Genomic DNA, 18803 nt, shown 5'->3' on the forward strand with positions numbered 1-18803 from the left:
GGTGTGTGTGTGTGTGTGTGTGTGTGTGTGTGTGTGTGTGTGTGTGTGTGTGTGTGTGTGTGTGTGTGTGTGTGTGTGTGTGTGTGTGTGAGTGTGTGTGTGTACACTACGACCAACTCACCAGTCTCAGACAGCAGCTTGATAGACTCCAGAACGCGCTCGGTGTAAACGCCTGGCTCGTAGTTCTCCATCTCCGCATTGATGATGTGAACGACGCGGGCCGCCCGACCCCTGATGGCGCCCGCCGTGCGGTCCAGGGTGTCGACGTCGCCTTCCTGCAGGGCGATCACGCACTTGTTCACGTCCTCCAGAATGTGGTTTTCTGTGAGGTAGAGATAAAGGGAGGGAGGGAGGGAGAGAGAGAGAGAGAGAGAGAGAAAAAGAAAGAGAAGGAGAGGGGGGTAGAGACAGAGAGAGAGCGGTAGAGAGAGCGAAAGGAGAAGGAAAGCAAGAGAGAGAGCGAGAGCGAGAGGCACGGTGGGGGGGGGGGGGGGGGGGGGGGTCAGTTTGGTGTTCATTAGGCACAAACATGCTTCATGGGATAACTTAGTAACTTGAGGGTCAACTGCTGTTTGATAAAAAAAAAGATTTCATTGCAGAATCATTCTAACCCTTTCATCTACATTATAAACAGTTGCAGAATGAGGTGGTAGTCCTTCAAAAGACTCCACCACAGAGTTTCCCGAACTCGGTCATCAGGACCCCAAGGGGTGCACGTTTTGGTTTTTGCTCGAACACTACACAGCTGATTCAAATAATCAAAGATGTATGATTAGTTGATTATTAGGGCAAAAAACAAACAAGCAACCCTTGTTGGTCCCGAGGACCGAGTTTGGGAAGCAATGCTACCATGACAGTGACCTGTACTGTGTGTGTGTGTGCATGCTCGCATGTGTGCGTGTGTCAGCATACTGCATGTGTGTGTCAGCATGCATGTGGATGTGTGTATTCTCCTCTTTTGAAAGTGATTAATTTTGAACCGTGATCCTGTACTTGTTGCCTCTGTTACCCAGACTACTGTAGCATTGTTAACACGCGCCGTCAAAGTAACATAGTGAGTGGGTGACCCCATCAAGGGCGTCCGCCATGAGGGTGTTGTTCAGATGAGGACTAAGCATGCATCCCAAGTGCACTAGTGTATATAGGGAATTGGGTGCCATTTAGAATGATCCCTAAACAACCGGTGACTTCCTTAAGAAAGCATGTCTTTGTCCTGGAACTGCGTCAATAGCCCCTGACCGATTATGGCCTACGACGCTTAAATCCCGTACAAGCAGAGAATACTGTGTTCGACCGTTGTATCTCCTAATGACTAACTCACTTAATTATCACGGTCATCTGTATTAAATGATATCACAGTCATCATCATTAGAAGCCATACCGGTATGTACATGAAAGCGTTCTCCTTTCTCTAAATGGGAGCAGAAACAATGTCGGATAAACGCGTCTTTCGGTGGGAAAACACTGTGCTTATCCTATACACAGTACAAACACACAGTCTACTTTATCTCGGGCTGTACGTATCAAGCGTCTCAGAGGAGGAGTACTGATCCAGGATCAGGCCCTCCCTGTCCATGTCATCTTTTTCATTTTAAACGAAAAAAGGTCAAACTGATTCTTAATCAACCCTCCTACTCTGAGCCAGTTGATACATACGGCCCCAAGTGTCAAGAACTATTACACAATAAACGGTTAGAATCCGTGAGGCTATATGTTGGTGGCAGTGGAGGCTGGTGGAAGAAGCTATAGGAGGACGGCTAATTGGAATGGAAGTATTGGAACGGAGTCAAACGTGGTTTCCATATCTTTGATACCGTTCCATTTATTCCATTCCAGCCATTACAATCTGCCCGTCCTCCTATAGATCCTCCCCCTAGCCTCCTCTGTTTGGTGGCAGCTCAGTTGCAACTCGTTTTAGTGTTAAAAAGCACTTAATTTTAACAGTGTACAACATTGTACGGTATTTTCTAATCTTTCCCAACTCCATACCTGACACGGACAGGAAGTCATCCACAGAAGTGATATCGTCGACGGCCTCGGTGAGGATGCGCACCTGCTTCTCCCATTGGTCCTTGAACACGTCCATGTTGTCCTGGGCAACCTTGCTCTGGGGCCGAGCAGCCAGGGTGAGGGCCGCGTTGATCACCTGGGGGGGGTAGAGAGTGAAGGTTGAGAGAAAAGGTGTGTGTGTGTGTGTGTGTGTGTGTGTGTGTGTGTGTGTGTGTGTGTGTGTGTGTGTGTGTGTGTGTGTGTGTGTGTGTGTGTGTGTGTGTAGGACCACCACAATTAAGGGGATCTCCAAATCCAGTCCTGGAGTGCTTACAGTACAGGCCGTGCAGGGTTTTATTCTAGCCCAGCACTAACACATCTAATGAAGACAATCATATATTGTTCTCCTTTCCAGACTGAAAGTCTTCCAGACTGAAGACCATGTTAAGTGAAACATGCTATGTAATTTCTGGGCTGGATTATAACCTTGTAACTCTGCAAGACTCCTGACTTCAAACCCTTTACCTCGATTAAAAGACTGAAGTGCCTCCATAGGAAATAGGACTAGCTTGAGGCCATGACCAGGACTGTACTTCAACGATTAACACCCTTGCTATATACATTAGAGTAATTAAGTAAGTAAGAAGCCTCGCACGAGCCTCGGTACACCCGCTAGATAGAGTAGAGGATGTGAAATGGACCACATCAGCGGTACAGTAGGCTATAGCACAGTCTACTTCCCTTTCTGCAGTCAGTTTCCTTAAGCACATTAAAGGGACAGTGCACCCAAATTGAAAACGGCATGAACGTCATTGTGCAATCTATAATCTACAGACTAGGTAGGACAGCAATCCACGCTTTGGTTTTGTTTATGTCGTTTTGTCATTTCGTAATGGGTGACGGAGGTTCTCTGGGTACACTTCCAGCAGATTGAACAGCGGGATCGTTTGGAAAACTGTATGTCTTCGTAGGAGAAAAATCATTGTTAATCCCAGGAATGAGAACTAATGATCTAACAGATAGACAATGTTCCAGCCCGGCAAGTGTCCATTACATGGATAATATCCAGTTAATATATTCATGTTTATTCAAGAACGAGTGGTAAAGCAATAGGCAGGGTGCCATTACTACTGTAGGCATGTATGACTGACTAAACCAATCAGATTAGCAGACGCTCTTATCCAGAGCGACTCACAGTGCATCCATCTTAAGGTAGCTAGGCGAGACAACCACAACTTCCCCCACCACCTTCTTATTTAAAAAATGTCTCGCCAATTTCGATCTTGTCCCATCGCTGCAACTCCTGCAAGCACCCGGCCCAACACAAGGCGTCGCGATGAACAACGTAAAGCCCCCTCGTCCAAACCATCCCCGAACCCAGACAACCCTGGACCAATTGCGCACCATTCCCATGGGACTCCTGGCCACAGCCGGGTTGTGGCACAGCCCGGGAATGTACCTAGGTCTGTAGTAACGCCTCTAGTACTGCGACGCAGTGCCTTAGACCGCTGTGCCACTCAGGAGGCCCTGATAGTTTACATTTTTGAACAACATTTTTTGCCTTATTTTCTACATACGTATGGTGCTATCAATTGATCCAGGACGTTTTTTTTTTTAAAGTCCATTGGCTTGTTAAAGCTTGGAAAACAAGGTCAAAAATATAGATATTTTAAATATGCCTGAGGTAGTTTGAGCGGTTAAGGTCGTGACCCCTAAGCACATATGCAATCCCTGCCTGTGTGGGATTGAATCCTGGACCCACCGGCCTTCCCACTATGTTCCATGCATCTTTCTACCATTTAATTTCTGTTTATATCAGAAAAAAAACTATTTCTGTTTATATCTGTTTAAATCAGGAAAAAACACATTTCAAATAAATGCCAAAAAGTGAAGGAACCCATTTGCTTTGACAGTTTCTACTTTTAGCTCAATTAGCCTAAAAGAGACTCTCCTAGAGAGTCTGATCAGGGATCAGGGTTTGACAGCCACTAACGATGCCTGGCATCAAGTAAAGCCAGTCATCTAATACACACACTCATCTTACATAACCCTCCTTTTTTCTTCTATTCACTGTTTTCTTTTGTCTTTAACACCCCTGTCAAACCGACCTCCTGTTAAAACACAAAATTCAAAAAGGCCCTCGCCATACCTGAGTCATCTTATTGCATGTGCGTGTGGAATAATGGGATTACTTCAAAGAAAAGACAAACTCGCACTACGCTCTGGCTAGCACCACGTTTTTTTTATTCAAGCTCACGCGTCGGCCTCTTGGCCTTCGACAGGGCTTTTTCACAATGTCAAAACAACCATCTATTTTAACCTCCACCTTTCTTTTTTTCTTTCTTTGAAGTCACTTATCCTCTATCGCTCGGCGCCTTCTCTATGTTGAGCCGTTGCCGACGAAAAGCGACAGCTGGTTAACTTAAAAATTGCAATCCCCTTCCAAAGTTTTCTAATGCTAGCCTGGACTCAGTGGAGGTCAGTTTGGCAAAAAGTGGGTCTCGGTGGGTGCAATGTGGCTGCTTGTCGGGCCCCGTGTGAGTCTTCGAGAGGCTAGCACCTTGAATGATAAGAACTGCCCCTTCCCTCATTCCCTCCTTCCTCTCCTTTCTTCACTTCCATTAGTCAGCGCAGGGTCCCCTGGGAAAATGCCCCGAACCTTAACCCTGGAAACAACGTATCGATTGCCACCTACTCCTCTGTCAGACATCCAGAGGAAGGCCGCTCCGGGAGGCTAGAGCTTCCATCTGTATCTCTCTCCTATACCCTTCCCTCTCTCCTTCTCTTTCTCTCTGTGCTCCCTCTTTCTCTCCTCCTCTATCTTTTTCTCTCGCCCTCCCAATCGCTCTCTCTCTCTCTACCTCTCTCTCTCTCTCTGCCCTCACTCTCTCTCTCTCTGCCCTCACTCTCTCTCTCTCTGCCCTCACTCTCTCTCTCTCTGCCCCCTCTCTCTCTCTCTCTCTCTGCCCCCTCTCTCTCTCTCTCTGCCCCCTCTCTCTCTCTCTCTGCCCCCTCTCTCTCTCTCTCTGCCCCCTCTCTCTCTCTCTCTGCCCCCTCTCTCTCTCTGCGTGTTCCCTTTGACTTTCTTGTTACTGACACAGACACACACAGTACTAAGGCGAAGAACGCTGCCTGTGCCCAAACAAACTTGCCCGCCAGCAAAGTTGTGTACTAAAGTCTTACTACTCTGTCTTCCTCACCATGTACAATTACTGTGTGGGTTTTCTTTGATCATTGTTAAAAAGTTGGTTTTAGAGTATAGTGATTCAGAGAGAAATGTAATAATATATACTTACTCTCTATTCAATGGCACTTCCCAATGCAATGTCATGGCAACCAAATAATACAGTGTGTTTAAAAAAAACGCTACAATAAATGTAAAAGAGCTGAACCGAGTACCTCCAACGGGTGGTGTTATTACCAGGGTCATGTTCAGTAGGGCGTACCGACACAATCCCATTTTGCAATGGAAAACAACAATTGTTTCAGGTAATTACCCTCCCCTGTTTCACTACATTTTCGAAACGTACTTCCTCTCTACGAAACAGGAGCCAAGGCGTACAGTACAGTGTGGTGGTGCATACCTGTGGGCAGAGGCTGTCGATCTGGGTGGCAGCCATTCGCACCAGCTTCACACCCTCCTCGTTGTTGGAGATGGAGCAGGCCAGGTTAGCCACCTATAACAAGAGAGGAGACACAAAGTCGGAGCTACTTTTTGGCATGTTCATTAGACGGTAACAAACGTCAGACAAGGCTAAATTCTTCAACGGGTTTTCGAGACTCTGCCCACTACAGCCATTTAATCATATTCTTTCTCTCACGTTGCAAGTACCCTTGGTATTACTATTAGCGATGGTCTGTTAGCTTTCACCTAAAACCCCCAACACAATTTCCCCACTAACGCTCACACTGCTTAACCTCGTATAATGTGTGCAGATAGTGATTCCTGAAGGAGGCTGTCTCTGCCACAGCCTTAACTCATGTCTGTAGCTATCTGTAACCGGCGGCAGGGGATTTAATGCTCGGCTAGTCAAGGCAATGTTGGGGCAAAATATGTACCGGGGTTTGGGCTTGCTCATCTGTTTGATTGGTATTTGTTATTCCCCTGCGTTGAGACCTGGTGGGTGCCCCACCCCCTCCATCCCTCTCTTTCTCTCTCTTCGTTGCGCTATAATTTCCACAAATATAGTTGAATTATTTAAGTCACATATGGACTATAATGTGAGTTTTCCACTAGTCTATCTCAAGGGCATATTTTTTTCTGAGAAATAAAGAAATAAAGAAACTGAGAAAAAGAAAGAGAGAGATTGAGGAATAGAAAGACCAGCTTTCTTCTGTTCTGCTGTGCTGACGGCACTACTGTTAAGATGGTGGCAGGGTGAGAGACTATACTAAATTAATCCTTGTGAGTGGCAAACCTCCTCCACCGCTCTCCATTCCTCTACCACCCTTTACTCCTTCCCTCTCTCTCTCTCCCTCTCTCCTTCATTTCTGAAAAATCACTGTTTAAAAAAAATATATTATTCAGATCGCATACGCTCTTAGAATGAAAGGTGCTATCTAGAACCCAAAAGGGTTCTTCGGCTGTCCTCATTGGAGAATCCTTTGAAGAACACTTTTTGGTTACAGGTCCCGTTGGGTTCCAAATAGAACCCTTTTGGGTTCCATGTAGTACCCTTTCACACAGGGGGCTCTGCATGGAACCAAAAGGGTTCCACATGGAACCAAAAAAGGGACTGCTATAGGTACCTTTTCTCTAAGAGTGTTAGGACTATATTGTGCATTTTCCACTGGACTATCTCAAGGGCATATTTTTCTGAGAAAGATGGAGAAAGGACAAAAATGTGAAAAATAATAAGAGAGAGCTTGGTCAATAGAAAGAACAGGTGGACCAGCTTTCTTCTGTTCTACCCTGCTGGCAGCACTACAGTTAAGATGGTGGCAGGGTGAGTGTAACGGCAGTCTAAGTCGTCCTCCTCCTCAGACGAGGAGAGGCGAGAAGGCTCTTAGGACCAATGTGCAGCGTGGTAATTTTCCATTATTTAATTAACACAAAACAAGACACTATACAAAATGACAAAACAAACTAACCATCACAGTCCTAGCTGGTGCAGACAAAACACAAAGACAGGAAACAACCACCCACAATCCCCAACACAAAACAAGCCACCTATATATGATTCTCAATCAGGGACAACGATTGACAGCTGTCTCTGATTGAGAACCATATTAGGCTGAACACAGAAACAGACGAACTAGACACACAACATAGAATTCCCACCCAGCTCACGTCCTGACCAACACTAAACAAGCAAAACACATAAGAACTCTGGTCAGGACGTTACAGTGAGAGATTGTACTAAATTAATCCAATGGCTGCTTTACAAAACATAATCACCCGGAAATGTCAGATAGCTACATGGAGAACTCTGCGTTAATCGGCAAAAGAGTGGTGGCCATATTGCCCTAGGCCTTATACAATAGACTCCTTCCTTCCTATCATAACCAAATGGATAAGCCTAAATGGGCACCTGTAAGGTGGCAGTGTCATGTATGTAAAGAGTCTCAGACATTAGTGGTGAAATACTCAGAGTGCCTTGAGGTTCATTACCGGAGAGCCTGTGTGCTTAAATCATTAGCCTGGCTTGTTGGTGCAAAAAGGCGCTTCCTCGTACAATTAGGATGCCAGATGGCCTTTCAGATGGAACACCTCTTCGGTTTAATTTACGCCTGCGTATGTACAGAGGTGCAGTCTCTCGCTCTTTCTCTCTTACAACTAAAGGTAGTCTCTCTCTGCTAACCTCACTTCCCAACACGTCTTAGCGGTAATATCCCTCTCTTTCCTGTGTCTCTCTATCCTGCCTACAAGCAGATAATTCATGAATTCATTCTCTCGCTCTTTCCAACATCTAGAGGCAGGCTCACTCTCTGTCATTCCTCCTGCTGTGGATTCCCAATGTCTCCACTAGCTGGGAGGAGGAAGGGAAGAACAATTTGATTTTCTCTCTCTCTACACTATTTGCCCAGCTTACAATAATATATATATATTTTTTTTTAAACAGACCAATTAAAGACAGTCAATCCACTACGTTGGGAGTTTGATACACTCAGGCATGTGGCGACACACACACACACACACTGCACAGGAGTGTGATGTCACACACATCACATTCTCTACCTCACTGTGTTTACTTTACACCATTTCATTGTCATAACTGCCACATTCTGTGTAATCAATTTAATGTTGCCCCAAAATGAATTAGGTTGGCAACACTATGGGAATATATTGAAGCTAAAAAGACAGATGCCTGTTGGCGGCTGGTACTGCCAAGGCATATCAACGCTCCTTTTGATCACATGTCACTTTTTGAGGAAAATTGAGGTAAATCAAATCTATGTTAGAAGATCCTCGCTCAAGGCCCTGTGTCTCCCTTTACTAGTGATGGCTATGAGTGACTTGATGGATTGCACTCCTTTGTGTGAGTGAGTGTGTGTGTGTGAGGGAACACTGTTTAAAAGAAGCTACAGTATGTAAACAATCTTCCAACAAACTAAAAGCCTCTCATTGTATCATATTGGCACAGAGAGTACTGTACCTTTATACATAAATAAACCATATCTCTGTCCTATACCTCCAGTTAAAACATATCTCTATACCGTATCTCTGTACTATACCTCCAGTTAAACCACATCTCTATACCGTATCTCTGTACTATACCTCCAGTTAAACCATATCTCAGTACTATACCTCCAGTTAAACCGTATCTCTGTACTATACCTCCAGTTAAACCATATCTCTGTCCTATACCTCCAGTTAAACCATATCTCTGTACTATACCTCCAGTTAAACCACAACTCTATAGCCTATCTCTGTCCTATACCTCCAGTTAAACCACATCTATATACCCTATCTCTGTCCTATACCTCCAGTTAAACCACATCTCTATACCGTATCTCTGTCCTATACCTCCAGTTAAACCATATCTCTATACCGTATCTCTGTCCTATACCTCCAGTTAAACCATATCTCTATACCGTATCTCTGTCCTATACCTCCAGTTAAACCATATCTCTATACCGTATCTCTGTCCTATACCTCCAGTTAAACCATATCTCTATACCGTATCTCTGTCCTATACCTCCAGTTAAACCACATCTCTATACCCTATCTCTGTCCTATACCTCCAGTTAAACCACAACTCTATAGCCTATCTCTGTCCTATACCTCCAGTTAAACCACATCTCTATACCCTATCTCTGTCCTATACCTCCAGTTAAACCACATCTCTATACCGTATCTCTGTACTATACCTCCAGTTAAACCACACCTCTATACCCTATCTCTGTCCTATACCTCCAGTTAAACCACATCTCTATACCGTATCTCTGTACTATACCTCCAGTTAAACCACATCTCTATACCGTATCTCTGTCCTATACCTCCAGTTAAACCACATCTCTATACCCTATCTCTGTCCTATACCTCCAGTTAAACCACATCTCTATACCCTATCTCTGTACTATACCTCCAGTTAAACCACATCTCTATAGCCTATCTCTGTCCTATACCTCCAGTTAAACCACATCTCTATACCGTATCTCTGTACTATACCTCCAGTTAAACCATATCTCTATACCGTATCTCTGTCCTATACCTCCAGTTAAACCATATCTCTATACCGTATCTCTGTCCTATACCTCCAGTTAAACCATATCTCTATACCGTATCTCTGTCCTATACCTCCAGTTAAACCACATCTCTATACCCTATCTCTGTCCTATACCTCCAGTTAAACCACAACTCTATAGCCTATCTCTGTCCTATACCTCCAGTTAAACCACATCTCTATACCCTATCTCTGTCCTATACCTCCAGTTAAACCACATCTCTATACCGTATCTCTGTACTATACCTCCAGTTAAACCACATCTCTATACCCTATCTCTGTCCTATACCTCCAGTTAAACCACATCTCTATACCGTATCTCTGTACTATACCTCCAGTTAAACCACATCTCTATACCGTATCTCTGTCCTATACCTCCAGTTAAACCACATCTCTATACCCTATCTCTGTCCTATACCTCCAGTTAAACCACATCTCTATACCCTATCTCTGTACTATACCTCCAGTTAAACCACATCTCTATACCCTATCTCTGTACTATACCTCCAGTTACACCACATCTCTATACCCTATCTCTGTCCTATACCTCCAGTTAAACCACATCTCTATACCCTATCTCTGTCCTATACCTCCAGTTAAACCACATCTCTATACCCTATCTCTGTCCTATACCTCCAGTTAAACCACATCTCTATACCCTATCTCTGTACTATACCTCCAGTTAAACCACATCTCTATACCCTATCTCTGTCCTATACCTCCAGTTAAACCACATCTCTATACCCTATCTCTGTCCTATACCTCCAGTTAAACCACATCTCTATACCCTATCTCTGTCCTATACCTCCAGTTAAACCACATCTCTATACCCTATCTTTGTCCTATACCTCCAGTTAAACCACATCTCTATACCGTATCTCTGTACTATACCTCCAGTTAAACCATATCTCTGTACTATACCTCCAGTTAAACCATTTCTCTGTCCTATACCTCCAGTTAAACCATATCTCTATACCGTATCTCTGTCCTATAACTCCAGTTAAACCATATCTCTGTACTATACCTCCAGTTAAAACATATCTCTATACCGTATCTCTGTACTATACCTCCAGTTAAACCATATCTCTATACCGTATCTCTGTACTATACCTCCAGTTGAACCGTATCTCTGTACTATACCTCCAGTTAAACCATATCTCTGTACTATACCTCCAGTTAAACCACATCTCTATAGCCTATCTCTGTACTATACCTCCAGTTAAACCACATCTCTATACCCTATCTCTGTACTATACCTCCAGTTAAACCACATCTCTATACCGTATCTCTGTACTATACCTCCAGTTAAACCACATCTCTATACCCTATCTCTGTCCTATACCTCCAGTTAAACCACATCTCTATACCCTATCTCTGTACTATACCTCCAGTTAAACCACATCTCTATACCGTATCTCTGTACTATACCTCCAGTTAAACCACATCTCTATACCGTATCTCTGTCCTATACCTCCAGTTAAACCATATCTCTATACCGTATCTCTGTACTATACCTCCAGTTAAACCATATCTCTGTACTATACCTCCAGTTAAACCACATCTCTATACCCTATCTCTGTCCTATACCTCCAGTTAAACCACATCTCTATAGCCTATCTCTGTCCTATACCTCCAGTTAAACCACATCTCTATAACGTATCTCTGTCCTATACCTCCAGTTAAACCACATCTCTATACCCTATCTCTGTCCTATACCTCCAGTTAAACCACATCTCTATACCCTATCTCTGTCCTATACCTCCAGTTAAACCACATCTCTATACCCTATCTCTGTCCTATACCTCCAGTTAAACCACATCTCTATACCCTATCTCTGTCCTATACCTCCAGTTAAACCACATCTCTATACCCTATCTCTGTCCTATACCTCCAGTTAAACCATATCTCTATACCGTATCTCTGTACTATACCTCCAGTTAAACCATATCTCTGTACTATACCTCCAGTTAAACCACATCTCTATACCATATCTCTGTACTATACCTCCAGTTAAACCACATCTCTATACCCTATCTCTGTCCTATACCTCCAGTTAAACCACATCTATATACCATATCTCTGTACTATACCTCCAGTTAAACCACATCTCTATACCCTATCTCTGTATTATAACTCCAGTCACTGGAGGCTTCTTGCCATGGATCATCACTGGAGGCTTCGTGCCATGGATCATCACTGGAGGCTTCTTGCCATGGATCATCACTGGAGGCTTCGTGCCATGGATCATCACTGGAGGCTTCTTGCCATAGATCATCACTGGAGTGAGGAGACGTATGGGCAGTCTGGTACGTGGAGCTGCCACAGGACTCACCAGGCTGGGGAGACATGCTAGAGGCTTGGTTCTTGGCGCTGGCACCGGATACACTGGGCCATGGAGGCGCACTGGAGGTCTCGAGCCTAGAGCCTGCACAACCCGTCCTGGCTGGATGGTTATCTTCGCCCTGCACATGCGGGGTGCTGGCACAGGACGCACTGGGCTGTGCAGACGCACCGGAGACACTGTGCGTAGAGCCGGCGCAGGATATACTGGGCCGAGGAGGCGCACTGAAGGTCTGGAGAGCAGGGCTGGCACAGCCCGTCCTGGCTGGATGCTGACCCTAGCCCGGCAACTGCGGGGTGCTGGCACAGGATGTGCTGGGCTGTGGACGCTCACTGGACACACCGTGTGCTTCACCGCATAACACGGTGCTTGACCAGTACCGCACTCCTCAAATCAACTATCTTGCTCCAGACTCCAACCCCTCCAAACTCTTTTGTCCCTCTCCACTGCCAACCACTCCACGCTCAAACGGTCCAAGAATTCCTCCTCGGTCTCGGACTCACCCCTTAGCACCGACGCCCACGTCATCTGCCCCCCCCCCCCCAAACAATTGGGGGGCTGCCTCTCGGGTTTCTGTCCTGTCCTCTCCTCCGGACCACGCTGCTTGGTCCATTTGTGATGGGTAGTTCTGTCACGGCCGTTGAAAGAAGTGGACCAAGGTATATTTATCTTTTTATTTAAAATGTCGCCAACAAAACAACAAATGAAAAACAACCGTGAAGCTTACAGGGCAAAGTGCCACAAACAAAGATAACTACCCACAACGAAAGGAGGGAAAAAGGGCTACCTAAATATGGTTCCCAATCAGAGACAACGATAGACAGCTGTCCCTGATTGAGAACCATACCCGGCCAAAACATAGAAACACAAAATCATAGAAAACAAAACATAGAATGCCCACCCCAAATCACACCCTGATCAAACCAAATAGAGACATAAAAAGGCTCTCTAAGGTCAGGGCGTGACAGATATGGCTTATCAAGAAGCTGATTAACAGCATGATTATTACACAGGTGCACCTTGTGCTGGGGACAATAAAAGGCCACTCTAAAATGTGCTGTATTTTCACACAACACAATACCACAGATATATCAAGTTTGAGGGAGCGCGCAATTGGCATGCTGACTGCAGGAATGTCCACCAGAGCTGTTTCCATATAATTGAATGTTAATTTCTCTACCATAAGCCACCTCCAACGTTGTTTTAAAGAATTCGGCAGTAAGCCCAACCGACTTCACAACCGTAGACAATGTGTATGGCGTCGTGTCGGCAAGCGGTTTGCTGATGTCAACTTTGTGAACAGAGTGCCCCATGGTGGCGGTGGGATTATGGTATGGGAAGGCATAAACTACAGACAACGGACACAATTCCATTTTATTGATGGCAATTTGAATGGACAAAAATATCTTTCTTTTCATTTTGACATTATGGAGTATTTTGTGTAGATCAATCGCGAAGAAAATACAATTCAATCTATTTCAATCCCACTTTGTAACGCAACAAAATGTGTAAAAAAATTAAAGGGGGTGTATACTTTCTATAGGCACTGCAGTTGACCCATCTGAGGCTGTGGGCCAGAGGCCCTTCCAAATGCTGGCCCTCCGCTCGGGCTGGCCCTGTATGTCCTGTCTGTTTCTGCCTCTCTGTGCGACCCCAAAATACTGTGAACTGGACCTGGGCCAACACGCCATGTTTGGCCAAACGAATAATTACAATTATCTAAAGAAGGCTGTGGGCCAGAGGCCCTTTCAATTGCTGGCCCTCCACTCGGCTGGCCCTGTAAGTCCTGTCTGTTTCTGCCTCTGTCTCTCCCTGTCTCTCTGTCTCTCTGTGTCTCTCTGCGACCCCAAAACACAGCGAGCTGGACCTGGGCCAACACGCCATGTCCGGCCAAAACAAATAATTACAATTACCTAAAGATGCAAGTGTGTGTGGGTGGGAGAAAGAGAGAGAGAAAGATAGATAACTATTGATTTTGGCTCTGATAATCACTTCAATTCTAATTGGATGAAGGCGCCCTTCCCTGCATGCAGTTGGGAATCTACATTGTTGGTATTCTCACGTACGCTGTCTCAATACCACAGTAGCCTACTCAGTACAGTACTGAACGCCTTAGAGCATGATTTTGAACCACTGCTATCAAAACCTAAGCACGGAAGGTGATAACTCATTGGAACTCTTATTGTGATCAAGCTTTGGCTTTACTATATCCAGATTGTATCACAACCGGCCGTGATTGGGAATCCCGTAGGGCGGCGCACAATTGGCCCGGCGTCATCCGGGTTTGGCCGGTGTAGGCCGTCATTGGAAGTAAGAATTTGTTCTCAACTGACTTGCCTAGTTAAATATAGGTTAAATAAAAAACAAAAAAATGTAGCAACTAACGTGTGCAGACATATATTCACAAAGCATCTCAGGGTAGCAGTGCTGATCTAGGATCAGCATTTTAAGCATTAAGAAATAAGAGGGAGGACCAGCACTCTAGTAGTGGGAATGAGTCATTGATTTCTTGAGTACTAGAACGGACGTCAAAGCTTGATCTTTAACCAGAGATTATTATATATATTTTTAAATACTGTAAAACTATTTGATGGAATGTTCTTTGTGGCTGACCGACTGGGCAAGGGAAATTTAGTCTTGAAGACAACATTCATTTGCTTAGACTCTAGTGTTCCATTTGTACATGTGCATTTGCGGGGCACAAAAAAAACAAAAAACAAGCCAAGCAACTAAATACCCAATTGCATTCCGACCGCTCCCTCCACACACTGGTTCTGAGTGCACACACAAGCTCCCGTTAGGCTTACAGAAATAAATGACTATAAAAGCGTATCTAACTGATGGGATACACAAGCTACATTCCTTGCCAAATGACGACAGTCTTATCACAAATTCAAAATGGACTGGTTGATTGAAGTAGGAAAAAGTGTGTTCCAACAGTGAGCTGCAGTTTTGAAATAACTGTGAAATAACAGCGACAAAAATACCATGCTATTGTTTGAGGAGAGTGCACAACGACAACAAACTTTTATCATGACAATTGGTTTGATACATTCACCTCTGGAGGTAAATAATGTACTTACATTCAGTACTCTTGCTCTGATTTGTCATCCTGAGGGTCCCAGAGATAAAATGTAGCATAGTTTTGTTTGACAAAATCCATTTTTATATTCAAATGTAGGAACTGGGTTCTACAGTTTGAACCCCTGCGGTCTTTTCTTTCTTTGTATTATCTTTTATCAGATCTAATGTGTTATATTCTCCTACCTTAATTTCACATTTCCACAAACGTCAAAGTGTTTCCTTTCAAATGGTATCAAGAATATGCATATCCTTGCTTCAGGTCCTGAGCTACAGGCAGTTAGATTTGGCTATGTCATTTTAGGTCGAAGATTTAAAAAGGGGTCCGATCCCTACTTTGCTACTTTGCTAACTGCTAGTTCCATTTAGAATTGGTTAGCCTCGAATATAACCTCCCCTAAACACTGACAGGTTCCACACTGTAAATTTGCAAAAACATTAGTTTGATACAGACAAAAAGTGTATTTTCATCAGAATCATTAAGCATATGCCTACTCACCAAACAGATGTTCGCCAAATTGAGCCCCGTTTAAAATTATCACACTTTGTGAATAACTGTTCAAGGCACGAGATGCACATCACTTCAGATTAGTAAATGTTTTCATTTGGGAAAAATATGGTGTTCCATTTTATTCTGCTATATTACATCTTTTATCTTTTTTTAAAGTTTATATTAAACCTTTTTGGGACTGAATATTTATGGGGCAATTTAGCAATTAGGATTTCTTGTCTGCAATGGTTATGATAAATTAGGCATTGTTGTGATCCTTTGGCATATTTTTTCCCAGTGTGAGTACTCGAGCAGTCAAAAAAGGTCAAATGCCCAAACTTACAGCACTCCTGATTAAATCAGCACTCATTACTTTTTTTTGAAGCTCAATGGGGCCTTTACACACAGGGGGCAGTGCCCAGAGAAGTAAACGAGGATCTGTCTCCCCCCCCCCCCCCCCCCCCCCCCCCCCCCCCCCGTCAGCCAGCCTAAACCCCCTGCCTCGTCCACCCCACACGGCCTCCAATCCCTAGCTTTGCAAGGAGGCAAGATAAATCACACACCTCCTCTCACTCGCTCTCTGGAACAATTAATGGACTACATGCCAGCCAAAGTGATGGGCTTAAGCAGGATTCAGAGCCTCGGGATAGAAGGATGAGGCAGGAAGTGAGGAAAGAAAGGAGGAGGGAGAGAGGTAGGGGGAGGAGAGGCTGACGTTGAGATATCTCACCCCAAACGGAGGCACTCTGTTCTATTAAAAGACCTCCAACGAGACGGTTACTTGTTGAAGGGTGGGCTGGGAGCGTGGGTCCAGGGGGTTAGTGACAGGGGGGTCTGTCCCTACCCTGTAAACACACACAATCTCAGAATCCTGATAAATCTCCCTGTCAACACGAATGGAGAACACTCGACGAGGGAATAGTACAGTATACGACACACAACCTGCTAAGTGCAGCACCGCCCCCCTCTCTCCCCCTTTCACCCACCCTTTAAGGGGGGAGAGATGCAAGACATATGGGCCTCCTTCCTGGAGAGATGGCAGCTTAGTGTTTGTTAAAATAATGTGGCGTCAACTCCCTCTGGGAGCCTTGTGCACGATAGGCTGGTGAGCGGGAGAAATTAGTGGCTGATGGCTGTGAATTCGGAAAGCTATGGTGGCGGTGGGGTTATGGTATGGCCAGGCATAAGCTACGGACAACAGAGGTCAGTAGTCCAGAGCAGAGTCCGAAAGGTACAGACAGGTAGGCAGGCTCAGGGTCAGGGCAGGCAGAAGACAGTAATCCAGGGTGTTGTGACAAGTACGGAACGACAGGCAGGCTCGGGGTCAAGGCAGGCAGAATGGTCAAAAACCCGTGAAAGCTAGAAGACAGGAATGCTTTCCGAATGCACTGTATGTATACTGACCGAGGACAAATGCTCGCAAGGGTGATTCTTATACTTTATTTACTTGGCTTTATAATAACATCAAGACTCATATTTGGATGCCGATGACAACAAAAACCAACCAAAAATATGTCGGGATATATAAAGGCAAGCAGCGTAGTATTTATATATTTCCATTACAAAAGCTAGTGGGTCAATGCAGTGACGGGCAGAACTAGTGTAATCAGGTTAATATGAGTACTGCTATTATATGATATCAGTACTTGTTGCATTGTCCTGTCCTGTCGTCAACTGATTTCAGCCAGTGTATTGAAATGATTGGCATCTTACATTCAACAATGAATCCTGATCTAGGATAACTTTTAAAACATGAAATTATTTGGCTTGCTCTAAAAGGATTTGGCTAAAAGCAAGATTGAAAAGCCTTGTTTGACTGGAGTATTGGCAGTTCATTTGACAAATGAATGGCTGGCTGGCTAGCTAGCTAACAAACATACAGTTCAGATAAACTCTTCAAATTCATTATTTTACACAATAATTATCACAGCACTGGCGAACCATGATTGATCAACAGTCGGACCGAAACGGCTGACCTTTCTCCCATCGTAAGAAGGTTCATGTCCATTCTAGTATTCAAATTCCTAATCTCAGTCTTTTCGCTATCAATCCAGCTGTCCAACATCGCTTATACTCTAAGTGAAATAACTGCAGGCCCTGCACACACACGCCCCCGCACACACACACAAACACTAGAGTCAGGAGAGCCACCAGCCCAGAGGCCAATCCCCTTCAACTCCACTACACCGGAGCTCGTATGTCATCATCGTCTTCTCCTCCTACACATCTCACTTCTCTTTTATTCCATTTCTTCGTACTCCGTCGGATTGACTAGTCTGGGAGTTGAATAAGGTGAGGGGCTGGATTCAGACTCTTTGAACTGCACCATAGATGGCTTTGTCCCTGTAGCTTCTAGAGCTGCAGCAATTGTGACTGTTGTGCTATATCAGCTCTCTCTCTCTCCCCTCCATCCCTCCCTCCCTCCCTTTCTCTCCCTCTCCCTCTTTCCTTCCTTCCCTGCCTCCCTCCGCTCTATCTCTCTCTCGCGCTCCCCCTCCCTCCCTATCTCCCTCCCTCCATCCCTCCCTGAGACAAAGCGGGCCCAAATAGTGTCTGACTGTAATGCACTCAGGATCCAGTTCCTAAATCACAATGAAGATGAGCTTAAAGTCGTTGTTCCCTAGGTGACGGGATGACTAATTCAGGAGGGAGGGACTGGGTTGGGGAGATACACTCCTCTGCACACTCGGGGGAGTGGGTTCAATGCCCTCACACACACAGACAAATACGCACGCACATGCACACACACACACACACACACACACACACACACACACACACACACACACACACACACACACACACACACACACACACACACACACACACACACACACACACAATTAAGTCCTCTAAATGGTAAACAAAAGTCTGCAACAAAGGACTAAGCCAATAAACAGTGTGCAAACGACTGAGGCTCTGCCTGTTTCTCTTGAGTCTTTTTTAAATGTCAGAAATCTCCTTGCTTTAGCTCTTGCTTTAGCTGTCGTGTCAACAAGTGGATGGCAAGTGTGTAGAATAACTCATGACGGTTGGTAGTGTGTGTGTGTGTAAATAAATAAATAATAAACACATTATTTTTTATAGCCGAGATGTATTATCATATGTATTATTTATTGCTGCAGCTTAAACAAAACTGCAAATCATACCAGCGCTCCTCTCAGCAGAGAACCGAGCCACGCCACAGAAAATAGATCCAATCCCCGCACGGTTGTCAAGGAGACAATGCAAAGCT

The 18803-nt window shown here is 44.7% G+C and overlaps 1 protein-coding gene across 3 annotated transcripts in view; it reads right to left on the reverse strand.

Moving 5' to 3' along the window:
• LOC129841328 (catenin alpha-2) overlaps positions 1-18803 on the reverse strand; it is a 697172-nt gene that overhangs the window by 74826 nt on the left and 603543 nt on the right. For all 3 annotated transcript variants that reach the window (XM_055909550.1, XM_055909553.1, XM_055909551.1), the window contains exons 10-12: positions 5574-5666; positions 1990-2146; positions 122-322 (exon numbers count right to left, since the gene is read on the reverse strand). In XM_055909550.1, the coding sequence (XP_055765525.1) occupies positions 122-322; positions 1990-2146; positions 5574-5666 (451 nt within the window). The remainder of the gene's footprint in view (positions 1-121; positions 323-1989; positions 2147-5573; positions 5667-18803) is intronic.

The sequence above is a fragment of the Salvelinus fontinalis genome, chromosome 42 (assembly GCF_029448725.1).
Source record: "Salvelinus fontinalis isolate EN_2023a chromosome 42, ASM2944872v1, whole genome shotgun sequence".
Classification (NCBI taxonomy): Eukaryota; Metazoa; Chordata; class Actinopteri; order Salmoniformes; family Salmonidae; genus Salvelinus; species Salvelinus fontinalis.